This window comes from Chanodichthys erythropterus, chromosome 7, assembly GCF_024489055.1.
Source record: "Chanodichthys erythropterus isolate Z2021 chromosome 7, ASM2448905v1, whole genome shotgun sequence".
Lineage (NCBI taxonomy): Eukaryota > Metazoa > Chordata > Actinopteri > Cypriniformes > Xenocyprididae > Chanodichthys > Chanodichthys erythropterus.
This window is the reverse complement of record NC_090227.1, coordinates 4,762,005-4,785,893: the sequence shown is the minus strand read 5'-3', so window position 1 is coordinate 4,785,893 and position 23,889 is coordinate 4,762,005. Positions and strand designations below refer to the sequence as shown.

Sequence of the window (23,889 nt, the reverse complement as noted above, 5' to 3'; positions counted from 1 at the left end):
AAACTGCAGGAATGAGGACAGTCTTTTGGTGTTGAAAGTGAGGGAAGCTTTCCTACTTTGTCTTTCTAATGATTTATACCTCTTGCCAAATACTTTTTTTGTAGGCACATGAGGGGGAAAAACTGTTGTGACTTACTAGGGGTGTGGAGCGGGAAAACAAATCCCAATTATCGTTTCCATAGGGAAAATCAAGAGGAATTCACAGATTTTATGTATTTTGGCCAGTCAAAAAGACATTTATTTTTTGCCCTACAACTGAATTTTGCTGAAGAAATTACTTTATTTAAATTTTATGATTTTTATTTCATCTAATTGAATAGATTTTCCATTGGCGTGGTGACGTCACTCAGGTGACGTGATCTGAATATTGGCGTTCCCGAACTTGCAAAGCTGAAATTACCTATATATTATATAGATGTGAGGGGAAAATGTATGTTTTGTGCAAGACGAGAAAACAAGGCGCTAAGTCATATACATGTTTGCAGCATTTCAGATAATTATGTTAATGTGAGTGGATAAACAGAGGCTACACATGCTGGAGTAAAGGGAGGAGATGAGATCAGATTGGAGCAGGGCGGCGCTTTATGCTCCTGCGGGATCCTTCCTGCACCCCAGAGAGAGCGAAAGTTCAGAGCAAGAAGCAGAAGTGCACTAAATAAAGTCTGAACACATTCAACTGAAACATTCGCGCGAATCTGTCTGTCCGGAGGCGCGCGGACACATCTGTCTTCAGCACGGGTGCGCGCGCGTCTGGATGCGGTTAGTTCTGTGGACATACTTTCTTGCTCAAGAATTTATGGATGAAACACAAACCCAAAGTGGAAGGTAAAAAAGTGGAAGTTGTGTGTGTGATTTAAAGATGCGCTGGGTCCGTTTCTGTGCGCTTTTGCTGATGGTGCTGGATAACGCTGTGGCCGTGCCTGCGAGGACAAAACACACGGTAAGAGCGCAAGATCGTGTCAACTTGATATCATGATCTTTGCTTTTTGGTGTAGTCCTCATAAAATAACTGAAAGTGGAGAGCATAAGTGTAACACTGACATATGAAATGCCTGTATGTCATCAAAATGATTTTAAGCAACATTTACATGCATGCATTTTTATGCATGGAATATATTTACTTTTAAAAAATGCATTTGTCCCACAGAGGACTATTGAAGTGAATCAGAAAAAAATATCTTGGAAGAAATGGTTGTGCCTAAAAAATGCACTTTGCTTTGTTTAATATATATGGTGTAGGATTTACAAGCAATTTTCATTCAAAAAATTGCTTGCAAATGTAAAAAATAATTGCAAGTAACACATGAAATAGTATTTTCGTGCTCCAATAAAAAGTTTTATTTACAATTTCGAAAAAAACTGTCTTAATCTACAGTATGTTTGACCTAAAATCTTGATGATGTCACACACAAACGTGCATTCACTTGCATTTTTTTCTGGAGAGAGTTGTAAAATCTTTGCAAAGATCAAAAGGAGTTGGAAGAGAGAGAGGAGCAGTGTTGAAGGTCATGGGGGAGGGGGAGCGGGACCTTCACATATGGGTGACAGATATTCCAAACCTTTGGCTGCATGGAGCACTGACTACAGCTACTGATATGATGAGCAGCTAGAAGAACCCAAACACAGAACAGCTGAACATCTGAGCAGAATTAAGAAGCAGCTGTCATTAGCTCTGCTGATTATTATTTGCTTCTCTAAAAGTTCACGTCTGAGATTAGATTATGGAAAATAAGTACACTTTAGCACACTTTTTAAAAAAAGTACTTTAAAATAATATACTTAAGTTGCAACTGAATGTAATGTTTACAGACACTTAATTGGACACTTAAAGTTATTAGTTATGTACTTGAGTAACAATTGCTTCTATTGTCTTTATGGGTAAAGTGTTCAGCCTAAAGATCTTACAAGCATACAACGTGAATGTAATTTCTCTTGAAAGCTGTATATCATGTTTTAAAATATATTTACAATTACACATTTTAATGAAGTTGCAATTTATTAAATTTCTATTGTATTAACTTTTAAATCAAATAACAAACTACAGTTAAATTATAATCAAGTACTTTAGTATGTTAGTCAACACATCATAAAGTGTACTTCTAAACATGATAAAAGATTATTAAATGTACTTTAAAGTAAAACTTTTCATTTGACATTATTAGAAAGTGCATTTTTTAAAAGAGTATACTTAAGTGTGTTAAGTGGCCTTTTATTTCATTATATTATATGCAAATGGGCTGTTTATGAATAAGGTTTTTAAAAGTGTAAAAAAAAATGTAATAGAGATATCATTAATTTTGAAGTTTTGTTAAGTGTTAACAAAGAGATTATGTGGTTTTTTATAATCAATTAACACTGCTTTTGTCATTTTTTACAAGATGGGCAAAATTTGTCACCAAAATTTTCGGTATTACAGAATGACACTTTTGGTTATACCGAATGACGATATTTTCAAACAGTGCTAACAAGCTGTTATCTAGCTAGCTAGCAAAAGGACAATTAAACATTTTATATTTAGTACAAGTTTTTAAAACATCACAACGGATTTTGTAGCGGTTGTACTGAATGACCTGATGTTTCAGGACATGCATATGAGCAAGTGAAAACATGAATTTTTCAAATAGTTAAAAAGAGAGTTTCTTTGCTTTGCGTCCACGTGGTCCTTTGCAGGTGTCTGAATGATGTCACATCCTGTCACATGATACTGACCACATGACTTGATCCAAAATGGTCCCTTTATGTTGGTTACTCCGAATGACATCAATGAAATTCATTTTTCCGGACATTCTTTCTCATAACAAAGCAACGACTTTAATACCATTTTGCATTATGTTGATATTTGATGTTATAAAATCATGCCAGAATAAAAATATATACATTTATTACATTTAAAGATAAAAACAAATGAGATGGCTTTATTGGCCTATGGATGGTTAAACCAAATGACATTTTGACACTTCAGAATCTTTAAAATACCTTTATATGTAGCAAAATATAATTAAAACCTTTTATATACTTCTAAGATTTGAAGTGCTCTACAAGTGCACATTCAATACAATTAATCACACTTCTTTAATAGGGATAAACTCTCTGAGCACCTGGATGGAGATCTAGCTTCCTGCAGCGTTTCATTTGAACACTCTTGGTGTGTTCAAGTCATGTCGGAAAGATGGCATTTAAGAGCTGAACGCACATGAACGCCCAGTTTACACTGGCTTAATTAATTAATTAAATCAAAACACTCCTGATGCACGTTCTTTGTTCTTCATTTTCAAGAAGTAGAGTTAAAAAACCTTGCTATATTTTTGTTTAGTTAATTAAGAGAAGGTACATCACCATCTTGCTCCATCTTAAACGCACCTGACATCGTAAACACGACTTCCCAACTCGTCAATACGACTTGAACGCACCATCTCACCTGAAGATTAAACAGGTTATAACAGGGTTGGTGCTCAAATATCAAGAATCACCCCAAAAATATGATCAGAATTACTATATTTTAACAATGTACAAAATAAAACATCTTTTTCTGTCTAGGTGGCCAGTATTCAGTCGCATAAACCATGTGTGCAGGTACCGGCACCTGCGGACACGAGGTCTCATCGAGGTCCGGCCCGATCCAAGCGCTATGCCATCAACCCACTGGGATACAAGTGGGAGCATTTCAACGTCACTTACAAGTGAGAGAGACACACCAGGAAAATCAATAAAGACATTAATTTAATAATAGACTTTCTGGTGGAAAGCCTTTCTCTTAATGGCCATGGTTGGTGAATGCTTAAAGTGTGAACAGACAGATGCAGGAGGTTGACAAAAAAAAAAAAAAGTAATCTGGTGTTCAGATGATGATGGATATTTTGGGAGCAGCAGACTGATTTCAGGAGTGTTGGGTTTTTGTAAATGTGTTTTCTGATTGATAGCAGACACAAAGACCCTTTGAAAGCGTGTCATTGTTTTTGGCTGGAAGTAATTTACGCTTCTCTCTCTTAAAGGATCACAAAGTTCCCCAACACACTGAATAAAGATGATACCCGCAAAGCTATCAGCATCGCCTTCACGAAATGGAGTGATGTTTCTCCTCTGACTTTCACTGAAATCACCAACCCCAACAAAAGTGCTGACATCACTATAGGTAAATAAATCAGCAGGAAAAGAGCCAAAACATCAGGGCTGTGTACTTTGGCAGGCTGACAGATTACTTTCTGCAGTTTTTTAATCTCCCATTTTTGCATGAAACTCTCCTTTTTCTGAGACAGGTTTCTACACGTACAATCACACCGATTGTTGGTGGTCTCCGTTGCACCCGTGTTTTGACGGACTGAACGGTGAGCTGGCCCACGCCTTCCTTCCTCCACGTGGAGAGATCCACTTTGACAACCATGAATTCTGGATTCTGGGAAAGTCCCGCTTCAGCTGGAAACAAGGTGCTGATCTAATACATTTATTTATGAAAGTGGGTGGATGTGCTGCCCAGAATACAGATATCACTCTGCTTAATGATTGTTTTTAGAACTTTCAACTTTTGACAGATAGGTGGCGCTATAATGATTTAAAAAACAAAAAAAAATAGTGTTAATATGCAAAAGTGTTGTTGGTGCAACTTGCTTCCATTGACTCACTTTTGAGGTCCTTCAATTGTCTGACTTAAATCTGAATTCTGTCAATTTTTAGTGTGAAAAGTCAGTTTCAGACAAAAGATTATGGAAATGGAAAGCACCAGGTGATTTTGGGTAACACTTTATTTCAGTGGTCCACTTGATGGTAGACATTCTACTAACTATAAGTAACTTCTCAACTACATGTGAACTAACTCTCAGAGTATTAGTAGACTGTAGTGGACTGTTAGTTTAGGGTTAATGTTCAGGTTAGTAGAATAAATTGACATGTAGTCGCCAAATCACTTATAGTCAGTTTATCCCTTAAAACTCATCTTTGGTCACCAAAATAACAAATTTCCTTGAAAAAAAAAATGTATTCATGCCTTAAAATAGCTTGAATGTAACTCTGCACCCTTGCCTCATTTAGTATACACGGTTCTATGAATATGCAAATTAGCCCCACCTCCACTCACTCACTCACACCACCTCAGAGCTCCACTCATTGACGATCATACTTTGACTTGATTGGTTACAAGGTAGTTTGTGATGTCAGAAACACCAGTGATTTCAAACCATGTTTTTGAGACTGTTTTTGGTTTACTGCAGTTTTAAAGGGATAGTTCACCCAAAATTAAAATTCTGTCATCATTTACTCACCCTCATGTTGGTCCAAACCTGTACAAATTTCTTTGTTCTGCTGAACACATAGGAAGATATTTTGAAGAATGTGGGAAACTGTTTTGGGGCACCATTGACTTCCATCGTTTTTTGTTTTTTTTTTCTACTATGGAAGTCAATGGTGCCCCAAAACACCAGAAATTCTTCAAAATATCTTCATTCGTGTTCAAAGGACCAAAGAAATTTATACAGGTTTGGAACAACTTGAGGGTGAGTAAATGATGACAGAATTTTCATTTTTGGGTGAACTATCCCTTTAAGGAGAAAATACTCAGCAATGGTGTTGACTTATGAATTTGCACATAGTTTGTCCTAAAGCATATTAAAAACACAACACAGACGTATAAACAACATTAAAAAGGGTGACTTTAAGCAAACAGTCTACTAATACTCTAATGAGAGTTAATTGACATGTAGTTGCAAATTACTTATCGTTAGTAGAATGTCTAAAGTGGACCTTTGAAATAAAGTGTTACTGATTTTTGTTTCAAACCATATGGTTTGGTTTGAAATTTATTTCTAAAATGTACATACAAATTTGGACTGTAGATGGCGCTAGAGAGATTGAGATACTGAGGATTTCTCAGAACACTTTCAAGATGGCTGCCACAAACATTTTTTTAGCTTGAGCAGCCTTTTGTTAATGAGTTCACTTTAGTGATGGGAGAAACTAAGCTTTCACCTGAACCAGGTGCTTCGCAAAATGATTCACTGCTGGTCAAAATGTTGTAAATGCAGTGTAATCTTAGCCCAAATGTGTATAATGACACCTTTTACAAACCAACTGCAGATGTTTTCACGAAAGTGTTATCTATTAAACTTAATCTACAAATAAATAAATACCATTGAATATTAAGTTTTTGTAAAATGTGTGTTGTTGTATCAATGTGTAGCGCTTGTTTTGTGTAGGCTTGGTAAACTAGAATCAATTAAGTATCATTCTCCTTATTGTATTATACATGCATAAGTATTAAAAATCATAAAATAAAAAGGTGACCCAAGATACAAAATAGGTGTGCGTATTCAGAAAATGTATTTACAAAACGGCGCCACCTTTCAAGCAATTACATTGTGCCTGATGAAGACCTGACTGTTTTGTAAATAAATATGCTGTAATTTCACTGAAATCTTTTTTCAAGATAAGTTAAAACCAATAGACAATCAATGATCAATGTCAACTAGTGGCGAACCATTGAATTTTTGAAATGTTTTGAAACCACGCCTTGTTTGCTGAAATCATGTTTGATAGAAACTCTGAACCACTAACTCAAAACAGTAGATGTGTAAATGTTTCGAAGCTTCATGCAGCAGTGTTTTGAAAGCACCCATCACTAGTTCACGTTCAGTCTTAAATGTTAATCTCAAAAGTCACATATAAGTGAGAAACACTACATCCATTGTTCTTTCCATTTCCTCTTTGATTTGATGGCGTGTTGTCTCTGCACAGGTGTGTGGCTGAATGACCTGGTCCAGGTAGCTGCTCATGAAATCGGTCACGCTTTAGGCCTCTGGCATTCACAGGACCCTAATGCATTAATGCATCCCAATGCAACGTACACGGGTCAGCGGAACATCGCTCAGGATGATATCTGGGGCATCCAGCGCCTTTATGGTAAGCAAAATATAGGTGTTTGAAGATGCGATGAAATGGAAGTAGCGATTTCTTCCGTAACGTGATGTACATTGTGAGTGTAATGAGCTAATGAAAAAAAACGCTTAATTCTTTACATATGAGCACATTAAATAATAATAATTGTGTTACAGTGACAATGAATGAAAAACTCACTATTGAACATGTTCACATCTCTCTGGAGTTTTGGAGCTTACGCTCGTTTCTATCATCTGTTCAGGATGCTTAGACAAAAAGCGTGTGTGTGATCCTTGGGCCCGGTTGGGTTTCTGTGAGAGGAGACGGAGCTTCATGAAGAAAAACTGCCCGCAGCGGTGCGACCTGTGCTACGGTGAGACACTCAAAACATCCTCCTCCAACATCTCCTGCAGCGCTAACTTCCTATCCAAGTCCTTCCACTCACACACGATATTCTTCTTTATGCAGGTGGACAGACATTGTCAGCTGCTTTAGATAAACCATTATAAAGTAGATGTTAGTGAATATTATGGAGGAACAGACTCGTACAGATAACTCTTTAAAGTGCTTGTTTGCTCCTCAGAGCCTCTGGATGCCGTATCTACCCCGACCCCTCCTCCTGAAAATGTGAAGATCAAAATTGTGCCTCGTGGAAAAGTTGTGGGCTTCCGCTGTGGGACAAAAAATACCAGAGTGCCTCCAAAAGTCAGGTAGAGTATCCTGAACCCTATAAGCCTACTGGATCATATCTGATACGCAAAGATCTAAGGCCTCTAAATGATCAACATTTTGCTGAAAAACCTGTTGCACACAATGTACTACATGCCTTCTGTCGTCTAATATATGCATGTATCAAACGTGATCCGTCAGGGTTTTGAGGAACGTTTATTTGTTCATCTCTCAATCATCATAGTATTGCATTGTATTGGACAATAAAAACTACAGAGCTTTGATCATAAATCTAATCACTTAAATATCATCTTACTAAAACATTCTGTATTATTGTCGCAATTGCATGTTATAAAGTCAGAATTGTCCAAAAAACAGTTGCGTTATAAAGTCAGTATTGTGAGAAAAAAGTTTTCTTCTTCCCACTCCTTTTCAAGCTGATAAGATATCATTTATTTATAAGTGATCAGAGAAACATGTACCATACTTTGAAGATGTGTATGTATGTGTATGTATATATATGTATCTATATGTATATGTATGTGTGTATGTATATGCATATATATGTTCCTCCTTGTTACTTTAGGGAGGTGTATGTGTGTGTATGTGTATATGTATAGATATATCTATATATTTATCTTTGGATACATGCAACTTATTTTATTAAATGTATTTTTTTGTAATTGCGCAAAATAAACAAATAAAAAAATAAAATAAATAAAATAAAAAAAGTCAGAATTGCGAGGAAAAGTCAGAATTGCGAGAAAAATAAGTCAGAATTGGGAGATATAAAGTTGCAATTTCTAGAAAAAAGTCAATTAAAGTCAGTTAAAGCCAATTGCGAGGTTTTATCTCAATTATGACTTTACTTTTAGTTTATGACTTTTTTCTCAAAATTGCGAGATAACACAATTGTGAGATTTAAACTAGCAATTGCGAGTTATAAAGTCAGAATTATGAGATAAAAGTCAGAATCTGACTTTATAACGCAATTGCTAGTTTAAATCTCACAATTCTGAAAAAAAAAAGTCAGAATTTTGAGATAAAAATTGACAAAGGCTGTTTCTCAATATGCGTTCTTCAGCGATCTTGCGTCCTTGTGTTCTTGCTCTACGTCATCATCAACCGTCGAAGTTCATTCCAATACTCAAGAACGCAAGAACGGAGGACGCATGAAAGTACCCGGATGTTTTCTTGATATCGAGGATGCATCGAATGCAAACTTGAGGGAATCGAACCGTTAAAAATCCCAGAAGACGCTGCGGCGGTCGACGTACGGAAGCCTGTAAGCTTTGAAGTTCTCGGGAGATTCCAGCTACAAGCTCGCAAATACGTGACGGCTCGTGAAAGTAAACGGTTTGTTTTGCTTAATTTTAATAAAATGATAACCTGAAGAAAGCCTGCAGTATTTCTATTGACATATAAAAAAATTATCTTAACATTGACAAAGCATAACAGCCAAAGGCTACTCATTTTCATAAATACATGCGGTGAAATAAAAAGATAATTATATGAAAACAATTTCTATAATTATATGAAATATTTGAACAGGTTATGACATTTGTTTGTGATGTTATGTTGTATTTACTGTGCATTAGCCACTTATAATATGCTGGGACGGTCAGTTGGTCAGTTGAGCAACAAGATCGCAGCACATCTCAATTCTCAAATGATGCGTTCTCTGTCCTCGCGTCCTTCCGAGATCGTTCTTTCAAGGTCGCCTGGCAAGACCGGACTCCACGAGAACGCAAGTCCGTTCTCTGCGTTCTTGGAATTGAGAAACAGCTAAATACTTTTTTTTTAATTTAGTGGTGGAAAAAAGCTTCCATACCATATTCTCACTATATTACATTGTATGGGGTATAAAATATATGGGCCTCTGATGTATTAAAGGTTACTAAATTAAATGACACTCACCTCTCGGTCCCACTTTATATTAAGTGGCCTTAACCACTATGAACTTACATTTAAATTAATCATTTGATACAATGCACTTATTGTGTACATACATGTTTTTACATTGTACTTATATTTTAAAAACACCTGCATGTAATTACATCTGTAATTAATTTCTGTAATTACATTTATAATTACACTGTTGACCCATCCCTTAACCCTTACCCCTACCCTTAAACCTACCCATACCACCAAAGCTTTCCCTAACCTTATACCCGTATCCCAATTCAATAGCAGCAAAAGTGTTTTGCAATTCAATATGAACCCAATAAGTACATTGTACTTATTTTTTGATGTAAGTATATAGTAGTTAAAGCCACTTAATATAAAGTGGGACCCAACTCTTGTTGTTTTTAGAGTTTGTCTAAGGTTGAAGAAACTCTTCCATTTCATAAAAAAATAGGATTTATATGACTATTATTTCATGTCCTGCTTTACAAGATTAACTCCTAATGTACAGATCAAGGGATACATAAGAGAAAAAAGCTGTTATATAATTTTTTTTATTATTTAAATGATTTTTTCTTCTTATAATGTCAATCGTTTTTGTTTTTTTTCACCATTCTTGTGCAAATGTAGTCTTCTGTTGATACATTGATCCGTTTGATGTAATTAAGTTATGGAATGCGTCATATTTCAGGCTTAGTTTCAGCCAGTTTCTCTCTTTGGTCTTTCGGCAGCTGGTATAAGGACGGCGAGCAGCTGCTGACATCCATTCCTGGCTATATTGTAATTAAAGATCGGGACCTGCGGCTCGTGGCCAACGAATTCAACGAAGGCACGTACACCTGCCGCATCCATCGGCGCGGTAACGTGGTCTCTGCCAACTCCTGGGCCATCCGGCTGAAGCCAGAGCAGTCCTCCAACAACAGCTGATGGAGTGACTGAAGCTCGACATATTGACACTTGCTCTACCTCCAGGGATCAAGACCACTCAGACCCTTTTATCCTCCGCTGCAGCGCACACATCTCTGTTTGGCGGTCAGAGTCATAATGGACGACCTGCACAAGCAGTGGATCCTGACCTTCGTAACTCTAAGGTCCCATATTGTCCAAGAGAATATTTGGAAGGACCACCAAATGGATTTCCTGTTGTACTTCTGCTGCACAACGACAAAGGTGCTTGCTTTTTTTATTAACATGAATGGCACTTCTGAGGTATAATAAATAGTTTCATAGATGCTTAAAATTTGCCAATATAAACATTTTAGATCAATTGAGGGCAAAACAAATTTTGTTTGCAAGGGTACAATTTCATTCTCTGCAGTGAAAAAAGATCAGCAGTGCACGTGAAGTCCCTGATTTTTAGTAGTTTTAAGGGCTGTTCACACCAAGGACTATAACAATGTTTTAATAATCTTTCTAATTCTATGAGATTATGAAATTCCACACCACAGTGATAACGATAACGACACAAGTCAAACTCAAGTCAAGTCCAATGTATTTGTATAGCGCTTTTCACAAATACACATCGTTTCAAAGCAGCTTTACAGAAAATCATGATGTTAATGTTTATAATATCTTCATGCCTTGTATTCGCATTCAGCAGATTCCCAGCTAACAAGGAATGCTCTCAGAACTTTGGCTAATTTTCTGGCAAGGTTCTCTCAAAGATATGAACAAACATTATTCCAGTAACATTAATGTTCAAAATTATCTAGTCTTTAGAGGCCCCTTTTACAACATGTAATATAAGTCTCTTATAATATATGTTTCAGCTCAAAATACCCCACAGATAATTTTTTATAGCTTGTTAAATTTGCCCCTATTTGGGTGAGCAAAAACATGCTGTTTTTGTGTGTGTCCCTTTAAATGCAAATGAGCTGCTGCTCCCACCCCCTTTCCAGAAGAGGGCGGAGCTTTAACAGCTCAACAACAACAAAGCTGGAGAATCTCACGCAGGCAAAATGAGGATTGTCAGTAACGGTGTTCAGCCTTACATTGTTCAAACCGGAGTCGACACTGATGGAGAGACTCAGGAAGAAGTTACAACTTTTAGAATGAAACTGGACGTTTCAGCGATTAATTGATCCTCGTTTGTGAAGCAGTCCGCTGTAAAATGACGGCATGGCAACAACACTACTACAACAACTTTTCCTCTGTGAACAGCCTGTGAACTCTTCCTCTTCTCTAAAGCAGCCCAACATGGCCTCACCCCTTTGTTGTGTGTTCTCAGGGGCAGGATTTATGTAAATTTTAGGGTTAGTGATGTCAGAAACTCGTTGTAGTCCCTACCAGCCATTTGTTGTAGTCCTTAAAAAGTGATTTCTGTAAAAGAAAATATCTCCCTTTGCATTGAACTTTGAGCATCGTAACTGAGCATAAACAACATCGTAACACAGATGTTGTTTATGCTCAAACAGCAACATTACACACTAACTAAAGTTAAAAAAGTGAAATCATAATCAACCACCCCTTTAAATAGTGTTATTAAAAAAAAACATTAGCACAAAACATTTATACATCTTTCATGGAATGTTTTTTTTTTTTTTTCTTTAAATGTTTTACTTGGATGTTCATTCAACATTTTGCAAATGTAACTACTTGTTTTAGAATGTTTAGAGAACATTCAAAAGTAGCATTTCCATAATGTTTGCATTATGATAAAATAATGCAAACATTCGGATAACCAAGAAATTTAAAAAAAAAAATATTAAAAACAGGGCATTTTGAATGTTCAGAACATTCAGAAATAACGTTTTCATAACTTCATTGTTAATTTTTGTAACAATACAAGCAAAAAAGCAGGTGAGATTTGCTATATACTATATATCGTAATTGTACTGTGTGTATGTGGATAAAGTTAGATATAATAAAATAATTTATAACTTTATACAAAGAAACAATATAATTGGAATCATTCAGTTTTTTTTTCCAGCTGATGAATGATAAAAACTTTGACAGCCAATCAGAATCCATCTGACTTTAAAGAGCTGGAGCATTTAAAGCAGCAGATGACAAAACCGCAGAGCACTTACAAAATCCCGTTCAAGGAAAGTCTGTTCACTCAACGGCCATATTTGCAATGCCTCCAGGCAGCTGTTTTGGCCATTCAAGACCTATCTATTTGAATGGAGGAATCCTGAAATCTCAAACTGCTTGGCGAACTCACAATGAAATTACACATTCCAAATCAGCAACAAAATCTGACACGAACTGTCCCATAAATGTTTTTTTCTTATGATGTGTGTTGCAGTTTCTCCCATTCATAGCTAATAAGAGTGAACTGTCTTTCTGTATGTATAGTCATTCTTTGGCATTTGTAATTAACAGAATGTTGGCATGAATGCCATTATAGTTATCTTTCTTGGTGTGAATGGGCCTTTAACCTTCAATTTTATTATTATTATTTTAGTTTATTTCATTCACTCTATGAATAGGAGCCCTTCAGTTGAGAAGCACTTCGAGGCAGACATGGATCTGTGACTGACAGATATGAGAACTGTAGCTTATGAAACTTTTCTTACTATGTCATGGACTCATGAATGCCTTTCCCCAAGACATGATACATCTTACAAAGAGTTCAGACACGTGTCGTGAAGGGCCTGCCATCTACAGTAGGAAATGTGGCCTTGTTTACATGTGCTGCTTGATTCCTACTGTACACCTGGGGCGACTGAAGTGATGCAGCTGCTAGAACTAGTTATAGAATTTGGGAAGCAGAAATGTAACTGATGTTGACTGTATCTGATGTTATGCCCATTTAACTATTCAGAAATGAGAGGTTAATGTTAGGTTTTTTTAATCATTTTTTTCTAAAAGCTCACATTATTGGACATTAAAGGTTCATATTGTGTGTCTTCTTTCCCTGTAAATGAGTCACACCACAAGACAAATGTTGTATTCTTTCAATATGGTTTAGTGATTCACTGGCATTATTGTTCACAGTTCTTTTGATTCCCAATGATCATCTAAAACAAATCAAGTCTTAATGACGTTCCTGACAACAGTCATCTTGTTGTCTGCTGGCAAACATGTACAGTAATCCTACCGTCGTCTTCCTGTCCTACGCAAACATGTAAACAAACAGGTCCTCATAGCCTTTCGTGTTAACACTGTTCCTTCACTGGGCTTGGGTAATGTAAACATTCAGCAGGCAAGTCCTTTCCAAAAAGGCTGGGACCCGTGCCACAGAATAGCACAGGGTTTAAATGGAGGTGCCAGACGCTGTCACTGCCAGGCCACAAAATTATTACTTCACATCGGAGTCTGAGAGACAGTTCATATGAGGAGAAACCGCTAATGAACTTCAGCAGAAGCATAAAAAAGGACAGAAAGAAAAATGAATGTTCAAAACGTACGAGTGAAAAATAAAACTAGACTTTGAGACTAAATACAGTGAGAAATAACCATACAGAGACGACTGATCCCGGGATCTCTCCCTCATCCCGGAATTAGTCTCAAATTTGGCCCCTGTTCAAGTATGAAAAGATCTAGACAATGAAGGCAGGTGAGGGTGAGTTTTATGCACAACCGAGAATGAGATTATGCAGAAACAGACCAAAAAAAAAAGAGAAAAAGACGCACTAAAATGCATAATTATTCAAGGTCCAGGCTGAATACGAAATGTATCCAAGGAATAGGCCAACAATATGAAGCCTTTTGGTTTAGTGGTGTGTGGCAAATCTCTCTGAAGCGAGACGGAGACGTGGGATCAAAACCTTTAGAAAGTACGGGTGGAATAATTTGGTCACTATTGTGCATTTCGTAAACACTGGTTCAATGCATTTTCCTTATTCAAATAAATCTTAAGCTAGTCCATCCTTCATTTATATTCTTGGCTGTTCACAATGGCTTTAAGAAAGCATATAAAACACAAACGATGTGGAAAAACTCCAACAGCTGCTTTCTAGAAACACGCATCCTAGTCCTCCTCATCTTTGTCTGCGCCGCTGTGATGATGATGATGAGGAGGAGGCGAGAAGAATGGTGAAGAGGTGAAGAAGGGAAGACGGAAGGTGGGGGACGGAGAGCGCTCCTCACGTACGGGACTGCTGCTGGGGCTTTGTCTGGGACTGATGGCCTGTAACATCCGTCCTCTTCCCTCCTTCAACATGTGCTTCTGTTAGACACATAATACATGATATTAGAGAATTTTATCTGTGGACAGGAACATGTTTTAAGAAATAAGTGAAATGAAAATGTACTCGTATTTGTTAAAAAGCTTTTCTCCACTATAGCGCTTAAATTATATTCAAAAATGGTGTGTGACGTTGCTGCAGATATGACTCCAAATGTAATTAGCTCTTGTGGATTATCAGTAGATGACAACTCAAATTCTATTTGGGCTATTGTATGACTAGAGAAGATTTCTTTTTTTTTGGTCCTGTTTGGAGTAGTAAATAGTGCATCATAGGGCTGCAAGATGACTCGAATTAAAATCGAAATCCCGATATGGCTTAGTGTGATTATCAAAACACAAAGGCTGCACTTTATCTGAATAAATATCAGAGGCGTTGTGTTTTAGAGTGAAGCGCAGCACTGTGATCTTTTTTGGTTCAACCTTAATGTTATGAAGTGAAGAGAATACTCTTTGTGCACAAAAACAAAACGACTTAAGAGAAGAAATTGTTGAATAAAGTTATTTTGTTTTTGTGCACAAAAAGTATTCTCGTCGCTTCATAACATTAAAGGTGCCCTAGAATCAAAAATTGAATTTACCTTGGCATAGTTGAATAACAAGAGTTCAGTACATGGAAAAGACATACAGTGAGTCTCAAACTCCATTGTTTCCTCCTTCTTATATAAATCTCATTTGTTTAAAAGACATCCGAAGAACAGGTGAATCTCAACATAACAACGACTGTTACGTAACAGTCAGGATCATTAATATGTACGCCCCCAATATTTGCATATGCCAGCTCATGTTCAAGGCATTAGACAAGGGCAGCCAGTATTAACGTCTGGATCTGTGCACAGCTGAATCATCAGACTAGGTAAGCAAGCAAGAACAATAGCGAAAAATGGCAGATGGAGCAATAATAACTGACATGATCCATGATAACATGATATTTTTAGTGATATTTGTAAATTGTCTTTCTAAATGTTTCGTTAACATGTTGCTAATGTACTGTTAAATGTATTTAAAGCTATCATCATTTATTACTATATTCATGGAGACAAGAGCCGTCGCTATTTTCATTTTTAAACACTTGCAGTCTGTATAATTCATAAACACAACTTCATTCTTTATAAATCTCTCCAACAGTGTGTAATGTTAGCTTTAGCCATGGAGCACTATCAAACTCATTCAGAATCAAATGTAAATATCCAAACAAATACTATACTCGCATGATCCAACGCATGCATGCAGTATGCATGACAAACATCTTGTAAAGATCCATTTGAGGGTTATATTAGCTGTGTGAACTTTGTAAATGCACTGTATTATAGTCGAGAGCTCGGGGGGGCAGGGAGTGTGAGATTTAAAGGGGCCGCAGACTGAATCGGTGCATAGTTAATGATGCCCCAAAATAGGCAGTTAAAAAAATAAAAAAAAAATCTATGGGGTATTTTGAGCTAAAACTTCACAGACACATCCACCTTAGACTTCTATGACATCTTGTAAAAGTGTTACAACTGTTTGGTTACAGACATTCATCAAAATATCTTCTTTTGTGTTTAGCAGAAGAAAGAAATTCATATAGGTTTGGAACAACTTCAGGATGAGAAAATTACAGATTTTTCATTTTTGCCTAAACTATTGCTTTACGGCAGGGATTCTCAACTCTGGCCCTCGAGGTCCACTTTCCTACAGAGTTTTGCCCCGACCTTGATCAAAATCACCCATCTGTGACTTTCTAGCACTCCTGAAGACCTTGATTAGCTTGTTCAGGTGTGTTTGATTAGGGTTGGAGTTGATCTCTGCAGGAAAGTGGACCTCAAGAGTTGAGAAATCATGCTTTACATACTACTGTAAAACATCAATCTCTGTGATGTATGGAATAGCTGCACACATCCAGACTCACCAGCGCCCCATCAGGCCCGAACATCTGCAGGAAGTTCCCGATGAACTCGCGTGACTTCTCCTCCCATTTCTGAATGAGGTCGATACCCTTTTCCTCCACCTTCTGCACAAACTCTTTACTCTTTTCCTCCACATCTCGGACCTTCTGCTTCACCTTATCGACGTGCTCCTGAAGGTGGTACTTCTTCTCCTGGGAAAAAAGAGAAACAGAGTCAAGTTGCTTTCAGAAGAACTATTTCCTTTCAATGGCTTTAGTAAAAGATGTTAGTGTGTAGTCAAGCACACACACATTGATGAAGCTGACGTTCAGTTCTTTCGCAGTGTAGCCTCTCTGGAGGTTGCGGCGCACATAAACGTCATAGTCACGTACGATTCGTGTGATTATGTCGGATGTGGAGATGCCTTCTGTTCTCTGAGTTGGTGCGAACATACCTTAAAAAAAACAATTTCAAGAACAAATCTGGTGATTCTGTTGACAAATAAAAACTGATTTATTGTCTACCTTAACTGTATTATGCAGAAGTTTTTGATATCTACCTGCATCCTTTATATGTTTGTAAACATCATCACTTCCTGCTGAGATGTATGGAATGTCGTCATGGGCGACAAAGTCTATCTAGGGAGAACATGTCATCGTGTCAGTGTTTATTAAGACTATGGCTGCATCTGAAATTGCATACTTCCCTAGTATATAGTAGGTGAAAAACAGTATGTGACAAAAGAATTATTTCCGAATTCACAGTAAAGAGTAGGCAGAAAGTACCCAGATGACCTAAACATTATCCAGAAGCGCAGGTGTTTTCTTTGGGCCAAGGCTCATTTAAAATGGACTGTGTCAAAGTGGAAAACTGTTCTGTGGTCAGACGAATCAAAATTTGAAGTTCTTTTTGGAAGACAGAAACCCAAGTTGTTATCAGCGCTCAGTTCAGAAGCCTGCATCTCTGATGGTATGGGGTTGCATGAGTGCGTGTTGCATGGGCAGCTTACACATCTGGAAAGGCACCATCAATGCTGAAAGGTATATCCAAGTTCTAGAACAACATATGCTCCCATCCAGATGTCGTCTCTTTCAGGGAAGACCTTGCATTTTCCAACATGACAATGCCAGACCACATACTGCATCAATTACAATATCATGGCTGTGTAGAAGAAGGATCCGGGTATTGAAATGGCCAGCCTGCAGTCCAGATCTTTCACCCATAGAAAACATTTGGCGCATAATAAAGAGGAAGATGCGACAAAGAAGACCTAAGACAGTTGAGCAACTAGAAGCCTGTATTAGACAAGAATGGGACAACATTCCTATTCCTAAACTTGAGCAACTTGTCTCCTCAGTCCCCAGACGTTTTGCATACTGTTATAAAAAGAAGAGGGGATGCCACACAGTGGTAAACATGGCCTTGTCCCAACTTTTTTGAGATGTGTTGATGCCATGAAATTTAAAATCAACTTATGTTTCCCTTAAAATGATACATTTTCTCAATTTAAACATTTTATGTGTCATCTATGTTGTATTCTGAATAAAATATTGAAATTTGAATCTTCCACATCATTGCATTCTGTTTTTATTCACAATTTGTACAGTGTCCCAACATTTTTGGAATCGGGTTTGTAAGTACCTACTCAAGAGGGTATGCGATTTCGGACGCAGCCAATCTCTTTCCCACTGAGTTAGACAGTAATACTGAGCCACATACAAGTTAAAAAAATATTTATCTTAATGATTGGTAACGCTTTATTTTACAGTGCCGTAGTTACATGTTACTACATGTACTTACTATAGTAATAACAGTAAATTATGCATAATTACAGGTAACTAACTCTAAATCAAACCCTAACTGTAACTCTGTATATAGTAATACATGTAGTTAATTGATGATACTCATTACTTATGATTAATTACAATGTAACTATGGCACTAAAATAAAGTGTAACCTAACGATTTATTGTACTTTTGTTGTAAATTATTTTTAAATGTTAAAGAATAAGGTAACACTATTTTACACACTCCATGTTACACGATATGTGTACTTACTATGCATAATTACAAGCGACTAACCCTAAACCAAACCTAACTCTACCCCATAATAAGTAAATTTAGTTCATTAATATTACTCATTTCGGTAACACTTTATTTTAGTGTCATTGTTACATATGTTACATGTAGTTACTTAGTAATAACTATAAATTACGTATAATTAAATGCAACTAACCCTAAACCAAGTAGTAAGTACATGTAGTTACTTGATATTACTATGTACTTAAATGATTAGTTACAGTGTAACAAAGACTCCTTAAAATAAAGTGTAACCCACATTTGTTATCTGTGTAATCACACTGTAACAAGGACACATTCAAATAAAGTTTAGCCAAGGATAAAAGTTCTCTCAAACATGAAAATTCTGTCATTATTTACTCGCCCTTGTTTCGTTCCACACGTATAAATACGTGTATTTTTTCCTGTGAAACTCAAAAGGATTCAAATGGGTCATATGGATACTTTTTGGGGCATAAGAGGTAACACTTTACAATAAGATTCATTAGTTAACATGAACTAATAATGAATTGCACTTCTACAGTATTTATTAATCTTAGTTAGTTAATTTCAACATTTACTAATATTTGAAATATTATTAAAATCAAGAGTTGTATTTGTTAACATTAGTTAATGCATTGTGAAGTAACATGAACAAACTATGAACAAAAGTATTTTTATTAGCTAACACATCAGAACTTTTTCAATATTGTAACTGTTTGCTGCTAGGTCTCTTCTGGGAAGCCATGAACAAGTGTCTATAAGGTTTTTTTTACCTGATGTTGGATCAGTTCTATACATTGGTAGACATTTTTAAAGAAACATTTGTATAATATTATGAAGAGTTTAAGTTAATAGTCTCTTATTGGCCTGATTAACCAAGCTCTCCATAAAACAAAAAAAAAAAATTTACAATTTAATAAAATAACCCACATTTTACAGACACTTCATATTTAATGGTATTAGATGACTTGTTAATTGCATTTAATAGATTACTTTTTCAATAAAACATTTGACATTAGTTTGTCAAGGTGTATTTATGCATGTTTTGGTTGAGGTTTTGTTGCATTTACACCGTTCTGACCAGCAGGTGTCACCAGCGTGTGGCGTTTCGAGCGTTTTGAACAGTGAATCATTTTGTGAAGAAACTGGTCCAGTTAATTCAAACTTTCTCCCCCCACTACTTAACAGACGTGTTCCCTGTGAGTTGTTTTTGAATGGAAAATAACTGCAGAAAGATTCTTCACATGGTTGAGAAGGACATGAAGGCAAGTAAATAAAGAACACTTTTTCACTTTTTTGAGTGAACTATCCCTTTAACCCCAACATGTTAACAGTTACACACCTCACAATGTCATGTGGTAACCTTCATATTCATATTTGGAAGACGCTTTTCCCCAAAATGTTCAAGTTATATATGTTTGATCAATTGATGCATTCCCTGGAAATCAAACCCATGACCTTTGGCATTGCTGGTTGAGCCACAGGAATGGAAATACATCATTGCCATCTGGATACTCACTCTGTGCTCGGCCAGAAATTCAGGAGTCAGTGTCCACGGAGCGTTGCGGACCACCTCATCGACGTACCGACAGTGACTCACTGCGTCGTACCGTTCATCCTCGTTCATGACAGTGAAACCCTTAAATTTATGCGTCAAATCGTCGCTGCACACTGAAAGACAAACACATTACTGTAACACTTTACTCATTATTAGTTAATGCAATATATAATGTTAACTAATGGAACCTTTTCATAAAGTGTTACTTTTGTCATTCTGTTTGGTGACACTAGTGGCACAAATGAAACGAAGAGCTGATTTCCTGGTTGAATCACACTATTGCAGGGATGCACGTGACAAAAGACGGCCCTTTGGTGAAACTCACCGCCCACAATGAGATGGGTGTTGGGGAAAAGGCACTTGGCCTGCATCAAAGCACGAGCGTGTCCGGAATGGAACATGTCAAAGATCCCATCAGCATAGACGCGCACTGGACGGTCTTCTGAAAAGAGGAGGATTGAAGAAGAGAGAGGTCATACAGAGAACGTGTCAGTGTGGGTAAAACTGCTATTTACGCACCTGGAGTGCCACGACGGGCTTCTTCCATGCTAACACGAACGTATGGTGTTTTTGCAGCCACCAGCTCGTCAGAGAACGGTGCAGGTTCACTCAACCCCTGAAACACACACACACACACACCTCAAGACGAGTGTATCATTTGCACAGGAAATTATGTCATCGCACTCAATTGCCAACTGACAGCGACCTTCCCAACACTCACCAAAGTTCTCCGTGGAATTTTCCGGAAACACTCCCTGATCTCGCCATTCGACTCCTCTCTCTTCCTCTTCCTGCCGAGGCCTGAACTGTGCGCATCCATCCCTGCATAATTTTTTAAAATCTTTTATTTTATATTAGTGTTCTGAAATCATACAGACAAATTCAAGTATTTACTGAAAATCTTCCCAGCTACTTTTGATTTGTTTTAAGGAACTGGTAAAAATCGCAGTGCGATTTCATTTGGAAACAGCAGTAATTTAAACAGTAATTTCCCACGAGACAAGAAATATCCGTAAAGTGTGAATTAAATAAAAAAGGTGAATTATTAAATACATACATGCACATACATAAATAATCAGTTGAATTTTAACATGTTAAAGGGTTAGTTCACCCAAAAATTAAAATTCTGTCATTAATTACTCACCCTCATGTTGTTCCACACCTGTAAGACCTTCGTTCATCTTCAGAACACAAATTAAGATATTTTTAATAAAATCCGATGGCTCAGTGAGGCCTCCATTGACAGCAAGATAAATAACACTTTCAGATGCCCAGAAAGCTACTAAAGACATTTAAAACAGTTCATGTGACTACAGTTGTTAAACTTTAATATTATGAAGTGACGAGAATACATTTTGTGCACAAAAAAAAACAAAAAAAAAACGACTTTATTCAACAATATCTAGTGAGGGGCGATATCAAAACATTGCTTCATGAAGCTTTACGAATCTTTTGTTTCGAATCATTGGTTTGGAGCGTGAATCAAACTGCCATGTGAACTATTAAAATTTCGAAACACTTATGACGTAACAAAGCCTTGTTTACTGAAATCATGTGATTTTGGCAGTTTGATACGTGCTCCGAACCACTGATTCGAAACAAAAGATTGGTAAAGCTTCATGAAGCAATGTTTTGAAATCACCCATCACTAGATACTGTTGAATAAAGTTACGATTTTATTTTTTTGGGCACACAGAAAGTATTCTTATTGCTTCATAGCATTAAGGTTGAACCAGTGTAGTCACATGACCTGTTTTAAATATAATGTTAGAAGCTTTCTGGGCATTGAAATAGAAGATGATCTTGCTGGCCATGCAGGTCTCATTGAGCCATCAGATTTCATCAAAAATATCTTAATTTGTGTTCTGAAGATGAACGAAGGTGTGGAACGACATGAGGGTGAGCAATTAATGACAGAATTGTCATTTTTGGGTGAACCCTTTAAAATTGTGTGGTAAATATAGTGTGCAAAAGAATTGTTTTGTCATTAATATATATTACAAGTATTTATTAGGATAATAAATGTTTCATTTTAATCAGTAGAAATAATAAATATGCTCATTTACATTACCAAAGAGTGTTTATATTAGAGCAGGGTCTTGACAAATCACAAATCAAATCAATTTTAAATCAAAAGCTCTTGATTACATTTGATTCTGATTTCAATTCAAATTTATATTAATTCATTTCGATATAAATCAGGTAAAGTAGAATTTTAGATGTAAACCAAAGCTGTATTCTATACAGGGAATCATATCAGCTGGTACACTTCTTAAAACATAATATTTCAATTGCAATTTATTTTTTATATATAATAATCAACACTCAAATGAAAACTGATTTGTATACAAACATTACAATTGCACATAATAGTTTTTAGATCAACTTTTAATGACATAATTTTGTGTCTATGCCAATTCATTTTTGAAATATAAACAGTGAAGTTTAGGAACAAGTTGTATTTTCTGTAGTAATCGACAGTACAGTATGTCAACGATGCTGTCAAATGATTTTAACCAGGAATGTTCCTTTAATGATGGGTCAGTAGATACACATGGACAGTAAAGTGCTCGCCACGCTGACCCAGATCATCTAACATGATAATGATGATGATGATGTAGGACAGTGAGGGATGAGGCACTAGAGTGGAAAACAATCAATGTTTTCATTCCCCATTTCTTCCTTCTAAATTGCTCTATTGTTCACTTAAATGTCCTCAATATGTTCAGCTATAAACCTCAGACATGAATCCAGGGTTCCCATACCTCCGACCAATCCATTGTCCAGTCAACTGTAGACAATTACTGCATTTTTTTTTTTTTTTTTAATTAAGACTTTTAAAAATAATTTTAAAGTAACTGGACTCACAAATAGAGCAAATGTGCATTAACTGTGCATATTACTATGACTTTCTAGAGATTTGTTCATTTCTATTTTAAAATCCCCTGGACCTCAAAGTCTCTTTAAACTACTATGTTCAACTAACTTTAAAATAATTACTTTATTTTGATTAAAAAAACAACATAAACGTCAAATCAAAAACGCAGCAGATGCAACAAACTAACAGGAAAACAGTGTTACTGGACAGAAGTATCAGTATCTTAAGCGTATGAAAAGGACTTTTTCATCAATGCAGAGGAGAACAAACACAACTAACAGTATCACGTACATTTAAAGTCTTTCTCCAAGTAAGAAAGAGCATATTATATTAAAATATGATAAGAGATGTAAAGTACTAACCTCGATTCGGAAGCTGGTTTCCTCCTTCAGCGCTCCTTTCCTCAGTATCATGGGTTGAAGACATCACTTGGCTTATGAGCGCCTGAACAAGCCATTTCAGTTAGAAAGAGTTTATAGAGATGACACTCCATATGCTGCTGATATGACAGCTCTGCCTTCTCACTACATTAACAGCATCATCATCATCACTGCACTGTAACAACACGCACACTTCCGCTCATAAGTCACACTTCCGCTTTGAAACCACGACATCTAGAGGTCACTTACTGCAACAACCGCTAATAGAACTACAAAAAGCAGAGTCAGACCGATAATAACATACAGCTGCGTGATGGAGCCGACAGAATGCAGCTAGAATGCCTCTAAAATTCAAGATATTAGGGCAAATATGCTCCTGTATGAGTTTTTGTCTCATATTTATCATAACGAGTAACGAATATCACACGAGTGATGTTTTATCCTGCAGCATGAGTGCAAATGTGATATTGATTATACATCAGTTCAATAAATAAGAAGTTAATATTGTATATTTTGCACGCAATTACCTATAAAGCCAGAGCAGCACTATTGTGCGTCTTTGAGCAGCGCAACCATGTT

At 36.6% G+C, this 23,889-nt stretch overlaps 2 protein-coding genes across 3 annotated transcripts; one reads left to right on the top strand and one right to left on the bottom strand.

The window, feature by feature from the left end:
• The first annotated feature begins 606 nt into the window (after nucleotides 1–606).
• Nucleotides 607–11,801, top strand: mmp23bb (matrix metallopeptidase 23bb). The gene is made up of 8 exons (XM_067389654.1): nucleotides 607–940; nucleotides 3,538–3,680; nucleotides 3,993–4,132; nucleotides 4,257–4,424; nucleotides 6,724–6,888; nucleotides 7,127–7,237; nucleotides 7,448–7,574; nucleotides 10,170–11,801. Exons 1-8 carry the CDS (start codon nucleotides 860–862, stop codon nucleotides 10,363–10,365), a joined length of 1,131 nt encoding a protein of 376 aa, XP_067245755.1. The 5' UTR covers nucleotides 607–859; the 3' UTR covers nucleotides 10,366–11,801.
• A 1,464-nt stretch (nucleotides 11,802–13,265) lies between these two features.
• pcyt1ab (phosphate cytidylyltransferase 1A, choline b) lies at nucleotides 13,266–23,503 on the bottom strand. Of its 2 annotated transcripts, none has more exons than XM_067389653.1 (9): nucleotides 23,293–23,503; nucleotides 20,774–20,874; nucleotides 20,572–20,668; nucleotides 20,378–20,491; nucleotides 20,014–20,165; nucleotides 16,994–17,072; nucleotides 16,746–16,888; nucleotides 16,458–16,646; nucleotides 13,266–14,551 (listed from the first exon to the last, which is right to left on the bottom strand). In XM_067389653.1, exons 1-9 carry the CDS (start codon nucleotides 23,354–23,356, stop codon nucleotides 14,354–14,356), a joined length of 1,137 nt encoding a protein of 378 aa, XP_067245754.1. In that variant the 5' UTR covers nucleotides 23,357–23,503; the 3' UTR covers nucleotides 13,266–14,353. The 2 variants fall into 2 exon arrangements, with proteins under 2 accessions (XP_067245754.1, XP_067245753.1); XM_067389652.1 differs by having other exon boundaries at nucleotides 13,272–14,551; nucleotides 20,378–20,494.
• Between the last annotated feature and the right edge of the window lie 386 nt (nucleotides 23,504–23,889).